Raw genomic sequence first — 10,521 nt, forward strand, 5'->3', positions numbered from 1 at the left:
ATATATATACATGGAGGAATACATGATCTAGGAATGTGCTGCAGACCTCAGAAGCCATTTTGAGATGATGTCCCTGTTGAGAAAGCCTATGAAGATGCTGAAATCAACGAACATGGTTACATTTCTGTCTGTTTCTCCCTCCGTCTCCTCTATTTCACCATGGCAGCTGTCAACCGACGGGACATTAGCAAAGCGGGGTATCAAGCTGTGCTCACAGAGTTAAAACGTCATTGATATGAAAGAGGAGAGTGTCTGTTTACTGTCTCTGTCGAGACATGTAACACCGTGAGTTTTTTCCAGTCTGAAATCTTCCTGCATCTCTCACAACCCAACGTCTCCTTGAGTGACTGAGTTAATTCACTCTTGTACCGGAGAGAAGGGAGGCAGATCCGTTTTCCAATGGCTTCTGTGAGCCTTGTTTCCAGTCCCCCTGCCCCTGTTCTTGACAAAAACATGACAGACTCTGAGCTTGCAGGGGATGAAAGGTCGAGTAACATTCTTATGCAATTCTTACTACGCTCATCTGTGCGTTTCAGTGCTGTGGGTCTACATGCTTGTGTTACTGTTTTATTTTTTTTAACCATGAATTGCAGGGTTTAGAGCCCACGGTTTCCCCCCTCAAACATCTTTGCATGCCTCTTTAGTGCAATTGAATAACGCTGTCCAAATAACCTGGATTTCCCATCACCGTGTTGAACCTCATTCATGATCATTTCCATGCAAGATTGCAGACCTCATCTTTTGTGTCGTTGTAGTACTGGGCTGAATTAATGGCTTCATTGTTGCCATCTGCAAGACACTATGCAAATGACTATGATGTAAATGCCACGCCCATCCTAGTGCTGTACTCCCCCTACCGGGCACCTGGCAGTACTGCTGAGGCAGGGTTCACGCAGGGTGGAGATTATATGGGTTTCTGCTGGAAACAGGCCATGCCTGTGTCCTTGTTATTGGTCTATAGTCCTCACAGGGCTGTAAAGACCATGTCAACAAACAGGACCAACAGTTTGCTGGTGTCAAACCAAATATTTCACAAGGTGATTTCACTGTCCAACAAGCAAAGAAGAAGAAACAGCTGTTGTAGTGTTTGTTTGGAATACAAGCTGGTGTATTCTCCAGCTGTTGAAGGCTGCCTGTCTCTGTTTTTACATGCCTCACCTTTGGCATCTACATTTTCTCTTACATGGATAGACATGGTGACAATGACACTTGTAGACCACTTATTGTAATTCTTGTAATGGGTCCGAAATGCATGTGTCCACTTCAACTACGATTTAAGTGACTTAAGTGTGGTTTTATTGAATCTTGTGGTGTTACTGTAATCATGGCATTATACATTTGTCTATACACATTGAACATTTTTGCTGGGATATTTGTATATCATCCTTATACAAGGTGATGCCAGTATGTTCCAACATTTGTTATCAACATTTATTGCAGTTCATGCTTAAATACGTGAAACTAGTAAAGGGGGTGCTTTATGCCAGTTTTCCACCAATCATAGGCAACATTTGGATGTGGAGGGTTTCAGGTTGAAGCCTGATCTGCACTGGTGTCAGAGGAAGATGTAGCGAGTGTCTGTGAAAACAGTCCTGGATCAGTGGCTGGACATTCTTTCCCATTTCTGGGTGTTTTTGTTTCATGCTCGTACCTGCATTATATCTTTCAAGCAGCTGACATTATATGTTATGAAAATATTATTAACACTGGATTGATTTATCTATCACAGCTGGTCCAGACATAATTTGGAACAGGTGGAATAAAAGCTTGCTTTTAACTGCCAAGCTCTAGTGTTATAACCAACTAAATATACCCATTACCATCCCTGTCTGAAACAGCTTGTGTGTGAAGACCTGGTCACCAGCTCAGTCGTGTTTCACTAACAACTCCTCTGCAGACTCACATGGGCCATCGGTGATGCAGCAAATTAATAGAAAGAAAGTCCAAAATGATGCTTACATACTGATCATAACAGTAATATATGTTAGTGTCTGCATTAGCGTCACTGTCTTCCAGTGTCCACTCCTACAAAGATTTCCTTCCTTGCTATTAGATATTTACAATCCTTCGTATTTATGCCTTTGGAGAGTCCCTGCAGGAGTGCTCAGGCCTTTCAGTGAGGTTTTGTCCCTACAGCCTGACATTTCATCAACATGTTTGTTACTTTTATGTAATCATGGGCCTTAGTCATACATTTTTATTTGTGTGCCTAAATCATACTTAACTCATCTCTGACTCCAGGCTGTCATTATATAAATGAACTGAATAACCTTGCTTCTAGAAATCAAGAGGCTTTTTATGGATCTTACTTACCCCAAAGTTGAATTTAATTTGGTTTTCATGAAATAACTCCACACACAGGTTCACAGGAAATCAAAACTTTGTCTTGAATTATTGAAAGGATGTTTTATTACAGGAAAGGCTCAGGGTGTAATGGAAACTGTCTGGCATGATATATAGTACTTTGCTCCAATGAAGGGAAAATTCATTATGGCAACTTAAGTATAGTTTAATATTCTTATTAAATGATTACACCAGGTGATTCTGGATTCTGGTTTTGCTTATGATGTTAAACTTTTTTTTAAATTATGCCTAAGACTGACAAAAACCATTACACTTATACTCACTGACTGTTTTCCTGTTTCTAGAGAGGATGGCGAACTGGAAGATGGAGAAATAGACGATGAAGGGATTGGGATTGAAGAGGAAAACAAAGAGGCTACAGAGGTGAATGAAGACAAAGAGAAGGAAAAAGAAAAAGTTAAAGAGAAAGAAGAGAAGACTCACAGGCACTCCAGGAAAAGATACAAAAAGACCAAAGAGAAGAGGAGGTCCAAAAGGAGGCGGCATGACAGACAGAAAGTAAGATGCTTTAATATCTCTTACAAAAGGCATTGATGTCAACTACTCAGTATAATACAAAAATCCCTTTAATGTTGTGTTTTTCTTTTATTCCTTCTGCCCTCTCCTCAGCACCACTCCCCCTCCAGCAGCTCCAGCTCGGACAGTTATGACTCCGACTATGATCGACCAGAAAGGCCCAAAAACCGCAAAGTCCAGGGATCTGATGGCCAGACCTCTCAGGTGAGTTCACCACCGCTGGCATGCTGACACTTAACATTCAGGAAGGAATTATCTGTGACATTTTTCTCTTTGACTGCTGACTTGCCAGCACGGACGAGATTCAAAGGGAGGCCATGGAAACGTACAGAAGTCGCCGCCGCACAAAAGCAGTGATTTTGACAAATACAGCGACTACAGCGATGACAAGTATGACTATGACGAAGAGGAAGATGTTTACGAAGATGACATGTCCGAGTATCAGCAGTCAAAAGATTCAATATCCCAGAATCGGGGAAAGGGACGCCATGCCAAAGAGCAGATGAAGAAAGGAAGCATGAGGGGGATGAAACAACAGCAGTGTATGAATGTTTCTCAAATTCAAAAACATATACATACATATATATATATCAGATCATCCCTGTGGTTATTTATCTAGATTTACTGTGAAAGATAACTGTTTGTGTTTTATGTTTGATCACTTTCGTCATTTTCAGTTGGGCAGAGAGGAAGAGGCCGAGGGAGTGGGCCGGGAAGAGGACGTGGGATGCTTTACAAGAACAAGAAGCTGAAGGGCAAACCCTGGGGAGGACGTGGACGAGGTCGAGGAGGAGACCAGTGCATGGAAGACATGGTCCCGGTTAGTGTACCCCTAAAACTTCAGCCAGGTGTATTAGTATTAAATATTATTTTGGAAGAATATAATTATATTAGTATTATATTAGTCGTGGGGAATCAAGCTCAAGTACTGTATATGCAGGGTTTGTATAAAACCTTGAGAAAATGCTTAATTTCAACATAACCTGGTATTTCATCTACACAATGAACTTTTATTACTTGAAATTAAACTATATTGAACTACTAAGCAATACATAATCATGATCAAAACATTCATTCACAGGAAGGAAAAAACTCTTCCGGTTTTCAGAAGAAACGGCCGATTATGAGCAAAGAGTTTATCAATCAACACACAGTTGAACACAACGGTAGATACATCTGCAAGTATTTCCTGGAGGGTCGATGCATTAAGGTATAGTACCGCTAATGTTCTTTTACTTGCTTTAACAACAATCGCTGAAATAGTTTAAAAAGCATAAGCACTTTCTTACCTTAAAGGTAATTGTTTTTCTTCTTACAGGGGGAACAGTGCAAGTTTGAGCACGAGCTTGTCGTGCCAGATAAGAAAAAGGAACTTTGTAAATTTTACCTCCAAGGATACTGCAGTAAAGGAGATAATTGCATTTACATGCACAATATCCTTCACTAATGACAACAAGTGTTTCTAATTACTTTTGTGTAATTGCATCGCATAATTAATTGAATCTATCGGTAATTGAATCTATCTATTACGCCTTTTAATTAGTCCTGTTCCTTAACCTGTGATTGCACATGAATACCCGTGCAAGTTCTTCCATACAGGAGCCAAATGTTATCAAGGGGACAACTGCAAATTCTCCCATGACACTTTGAACAATGTGACCAAAGAGTTGCTTGATAAGGTAGGACAAAAAGAAAAGGTGTCTTTAAACTCTTCTATGCTAACAGATTCTCAGCTCTAATGGTTGTTGTATTTCTGCTTTCTGCACATATATCAGATAATTAACACCGAGGAGGAGAACGCCCGCGAGGACCAGTTGGAGCTGGAGGATCTGAGAAAGCAGGGTATCGCTCCACTTCCGAAGCCTCCTCCTGGGGTGGGGTTGCTGCCCACTCCTGGTCAGAGCAGTCCTACAGATGGAGCCTCGGGCCAAGCGGGGAAGAAGATCCCCTCCCTGTTTGAAATCAATGTTCAACCTACTGTAGACTTGGCACAAAAAATTGGCCTAAGGTAACTAAAATCTTCTGTAATTTATATTTGTATTTGTATTTATTTGCACAAATACATGTATATACATTTTTTTTTAAGAAAAACTTTAAATATTGTGCAGGAGAGGTTAGAAGCCAAAGATTGCAAGTTTCAAGATTAAGCAGTAATACAAAAAAAAAAATGTACAGATAAAAGTCCTTACAGTGTTTTGTGGAATATAAGTGAATGTCTGAGGAAGACTTAAAAAAAGTCATGAGTTAGCTCTAAAATGTTCACACTAAAAATTGATCGAAGTTTGTATTTTCTAAAGAGAGGATCAGATGAGTCGCATCTTTTAACAAATCACGCTCAAAAAAATTATTTTGGATTAAGAAAATCTTGATAAGTGCGACATGTGGCAGCCCAAGTAGTATTATAATACATAATACAATGATACATTAAGCCATGATAAATTAACTAACTCTACTCAAGATATCAATTTATTTCCTAGTCGTTTTACAGTATTTAGTTCAATATGTTGTTTTCATGGTCATTATTTGTCAACCAATCAAAGTCTAAAGAGTCTGTTCTCTGTCTTTATTGTGCACATTATTTTTCAGTGGATCCAACTTCTCCCAGAATCAAGTTGAAGCCACCAATCAGTTTAGTGGAAGCTCAGAGGACATACAGAGTGGAGGTATGGTGCCTTCAGGGCCGTCTGCTCCTCCTATACCTCCCCCTGCACCCCCTGTTCCTATGATTCACCCCACTGGACCACCCATGCCACAGAGCCCCCCTGGACATCATCCACCGCACGGATTTCCAATGCCGCCACCAATCCCCCCGGGTCAACCTCCACCTTTCCATGGAAACCGACTCAACATGAACCCTAATATGCAGAGGCCTCCTCCATTCCCCCCTATACCAGATCTACAGATGCTGCAGAGTCTCTTCCCTTTTCCATCCATGGGTCAGAACCCAGTAGAGTTCTTCAGCAACTTCCTCCGAAACCAGGCCATGGCTCCCCAAGGAGGTCAGTGTTTTTATTCATTAATTAGACATCCAATAGATTAATTACCTTTTAAACGTAACTGAAATTTAAAAATTGTGTGTGTATTTTCAATACAGTAGACCCTGGTCTGGCCTTCATGCAGAACCTCCAGCAGAAAATGGGTGCTGAGTCACAGTTGCATTCTTTACCACCAGCAGTACAGAAGGCCATCTTTTTACACCTGACACAGCAGCAACAACAAGAGTCACTTCCACAGGGAAATGAGGCACCGAGAGCGGAGGGCCAGGATGATAACACTTCAAACAGAGGTCAGTGACCAGGGCAAGAAGGTTTGATGAATGAATTAAAGATAAAGTATAACACAGAGAAATCCAGAACCCCCATAAAATATGTAGCTGGGACTGAATAAAAAAACACCAAGGGGAAGAAAAAGATGTTGATAGTTTACAAGCGTGCTCTGAGAGAACCAACATTTAAATATGATTTCATCTTCTTTTTCTTTACAGATGAAACTACAAACTGGTACTCAAGCGATGAGGAGGATGGGAGCTGTGTTTCCTCCATCCTTAAATCTCTCAAGAAGCAGAATGAGATGCATCAGTCTCAGTCCAAGCCCCCCCAGGCTGCCCCAGTATCTTTGGCACTGGGGGACCCTCGGCTTGTGAAGGAGAGGGCTCCACCCAGTGACCCCCGCGTGAAGACAGACCCACGACAGCGACCCCCGGATATGAAAAAGGAGTCCGACGGAGCTGCAGACCCGCGGTTCTCAAGAGACCCCAGGAAGATTAGACCAATGGAGCCGAGTTCCTACCGCCAGCAGAGCCACTCTGGTCCTAAGAAGCCTCCTACAGGAGATGAGGATGATGAAGGAGAGCGGGAGCTCAGGGACAAAGCTGTGCTCATCCCTTTAGATGGCAGCCCCGATGTGGTGCTGCGGGACCCTCGTTGCCAGTTAAAGCAGTTCAGCCACATCCGGGTGGACATCCTGCTCCAGCGGCCAGCATTTGCTCACACAGTGGTGTGGGCCCCTGAGGACCTCATCCCTTCCCTGGTGCCCAAACAGGAACACTCCATCAACCTGCCCCTTCCGCCCCTAATTGCAGATGCTCAGATGAACCGAACGAGCCTGTCTGACCATCCCCCCGTCTCCAGCCCACCAACTATTGACCCCAGACTGGTAGCTGCACGTTTGAAAGAACGTATGAGTCGATTAGCCTCTGGATCTCTAGAGTCTCGACCCTCCACTGAAAGACCTGTAGATCCGCGTCAGCAGAAGAGTCTAGACCCCAGACTCAAGCGTACAGTGAGCCTGGACTCCAAGCTGCTCGGTCAGAAAGTGCCCTCCTCTGGGGGAGGGGTTGTGGACCCCAGGTTACAGAAGGCCAGCTCCACTCCTCATACTGTCCAAGCTAAGCCAGAGCCTGAGAAGCTGCCACCTTATGCCCCTCGTCTGGCATCCTCTGGTGGAGGGCTAGAGAGCCCCACTACAATCCTTGGGGGCATCACTCTTTACGATCCTCGCAATCAAAGCGAGCAGGCTCAGAAGGAGCAGGCAGAGCCTCCCAAAAAGTTGACGATTCTGAAACTCCCAGCTAAGAAAGACAATTCTCCGCCACTTTCGCCGACCCTGCGAAGTGGCACTTTGGAAGAGGCCAAATGCACAGATGTCGCTTCAGATCAGACTAAACTTTCCAGTTCTCCCGCCGTGCATCCAGCCTCACCTGTCAAACCCCCTGCAGTTCATATCCTCCCCATCCAAGCACTGGCCGGGCTCATCCGACCCCAGTACACTGACCCCAGGCCAGTCAAACTTGGAGGACAGGGCTCTGCAGGAGCTACAAGAAGAGGCAGAGGAAAAGAAGCAAGAGGTAAAGAAGGAGCAGGCGGAGGCCATGGAGGAAGAACCAAAACAGGACGGCCAAGATGAGGAGGTGGACGACAGGACACTTAAAGATGTGTTCAAGACTTTTGATCCCACTGCTTCCCCTTTTTGTCAGTAAACAGTGTGGAATTATATAAAAGTCACAGAAGATTTGTATTTTGATGAGACGTGTCTATTAATCTTTATTAAGCTTCACGTGAACCTATTTATTTCTGTATATAAATGATCCTGTACAAAATCACATAGTATACCACATGTTGTCAGTATGGAGATTATGCTACATAATGTGCACAGACACAGTGTATAGTTACTTCTAACATAATCATATCGATGCGGAAATGTGTGTTTTGAAAGTGTGTATGTTAAGGTTTTTTTATCATTGTGTAATTTTCATGTACCTTTTAAACAATTTGAAAAAAATAAATAATTTTCACTTGTATAGTTTTCACTAAGGACAGACCCATGTGGGTTCATTCAAGGCATTACACCCTGTAGAATAGATCATCCACTCACTCAGTCGCAGAGAGGTAACGCTAAACAATCCATCAAACAATAATTGTAAGAATTCCCTTGAGTTTTTGTATTTCCTTATTTATTTCAAGGCACTTTTATATTATGATATTATGATTATCTTTCTGTTTATGCTCATTGTTATGTTATTTTTCACAATAAGTCAATAGATGTTTTCGTATTTACTTTTTTTTTACCTCACACCCTGATATGAGTTTATGATTGACATGATCGGGTCAGATAATCATAATATGAGACGGTTCCCTGCTTAGCTGAGAAGAAACGTGTTATTTTGCAACATTGCAGTCATTCAATTTGTGTTTTTTACAATGTCGTTCCTTTTTTGTTTTAACTGCCTAATGTAAGTCGCTGTAGGCTTTAACTGGCTAACCTAGCAGTGATGACAGTTAATTGAGTATATTAATATTGCTTACTTCATTTGATTTGTCTTTTCTTCGAAACACTCATATGTTTTGTTTTCATATGTTTTCATCAGAATACGATAAAAAGCAGTGTACAATACAAAAGAGTGAAAATATTATCTTGGTCACTTTGCATTGATATATATTTCATAAAAGTATGACCTTAATGACCATTTTATGTTGAATTTTGTTATCTGTAGATGAACACATACAGGGTTATGTGTCCTACAAAGGGTGAATGTTGTGGGCTCAAGGCAGCATAATGCTCAACAGTTTGTATTATTTGACATTTCGTGTCTGTAAGGTGAGCCTTGTTGGACTGAAACTAAGCTATGTACTTTTTTATTATCGTTTTCATAATTCACATTGTAAATGCCTATTTTGTATCACTTGTACAGTCTGTTTTTGAGTGTTTTAATGAATAATGCTTTATTTTTTCCCGTCAGTTTGGTGGTAATGGTTGTGATAATACTGTAAGACATTTTAACAACACATATGCCCGTCACATTTTAGGGATTTTATTGTGAAAACCTGAAATAAAGAGATAAGACAAAAGGTAATTTTTTTCAAAATACTAAATACTGTATGTCATCCACCTTGCTGAAGTGTCCTTGAGCATGAGTCTGTGAAAAGCTTTCTCTAAGGGTTGACTCGTTTTTACATTATTATATCAAATAGAAAACAAAAATGTGATCCGTGTTAGGCTTCTTCTTTCTTAGGCGTTGTCACTTTTCTGGGCGTGATAACTGATCATAAATTATGTTGGGAACCACACATAAATAATGTAAAACCAAAAATGTCTAAAACCATTACAACGTTATATAAACTGAAGATATCTTGAATCAGAACTCAAATATATATAGAAATATATATACTGCATACTTTCATAGTTCCGTACATTACCTACTGTGTGGAGGTACGGGGAAACATACATCAATCCACTACAGAAGAGAGCGATACGAATCGATCCACTTATTACGAACCAACCAACGAACTATTTATTAACTTACTTGCTTTAAAATGTTGTGATGTAGTTGATCTTAAAACTGCACAGATGATGTACAAAGTACAAACTCATTTGCTCACTAACTCTTCAGAGGTTGTTTGAAATAAGAGGAAGACAGTAGGAATTGAGGGAAATGGGCATGTTTTAAAAATATATATAAAGAAGTGGTTAACTTGTGGAATGGTTGTCACGAGGATTCAAGAATGTGTAGTTAACTTTTCAAATTAAAAAAGTTACAAATAAGGTGTTAAACATATAAAACTGAGACATGATTATTATTTTGTATGAAATGGTTGGAACTTTGTTTCTGTTTTTGTTTTGTTTTTATAAACCTAGCAATGAAAATGTTACCTATTAGAATATGATCTGTAAAAAGGGTAGTTATAATAAGCTTAAGTTTTCCCTTTAATGTAAAGCCTTAGTGTTATTTATTTATTTTTATGTGCATTATTTTTGCGAAAATATCAATAAGGGCCGACATAAATGATTATTTTATTAAATTATTACTACTTGTAGCCAACTGGCGGGGCAAGACTGGGTGCTACATGGTGGGATGAGGTCTTCCTCAAACCCAGCTCATCAGTCTCTGGGTTAGAAGTCTGCTGGGCTCGATGGATCTCCAGTTTCCTCCTCCACTGGAAACACAAAGCTGTAGCCTCTGCACCATCGGAGTTTGGCTCAGGTTGCTTCAAACCCTGGAACAAGAGAGTAATTGTACAGGCGACATCTCACATAACGGAGAGTTTGAGCTGTATCATATCTATGTGTATTACACATCATTACAGATTTGTTTTAGATGTTAGATTTACTGTGATGCAGGCTGTCTCTGCAGCGTGGACCCCA

General features: G+C 41.0%; 1 protein-coding gene across 1 annotated transcript; it reads left to right on the plus strand.

Annotated features, from left to right (window-relative positions):
• The first annotated feature begins 26 nt into the window (after positions 1 to 26).
• On the plus strand, positions 27 to 9,232 carry zc3h6 (zinc finger CCCH-type containing 6). The gene is given in 13 exon segments (XM_029450349.1): positions 27 to 485; positions 2,649 to 2,862; positions 2,974 to 3,084; positions 3,173 to 3,422; positions 3,558 to 3,700; positions 3,962 to 4,090; positions 4,199 to 4,313; positions 4,450 to 4,559; positions 4,656 to 4,888; positions 5,467 to 5,879; positions 5,975 to 6,166; positions 6,365 to 7,695; positions 7,697 to 9,232. Coding segments are annotated over 13 exon segments (3,489 nt in total). The 5' UTR covers positions 27 to 399; the 3' UTR covers positions 7,859 to 9,232.
• The last annotated feature ends 1,289 nt before the right edge of the window (positions 9,233 to 10,521 follow it).

Source organism: Cottoperca gobio, chromosome 15, assembly GCF_900634415.1.
Source record: "Cottoperca gobio chromosome 15, fCotGob3.1, whole genome shotgun sequence".
NCBI classification, from domain to species: Eukaryota; Metazoa; Chordata; class Actinopteri; order Perciformes; family Bovichtidae; genus Cottoperca; species Cottoperca gobio.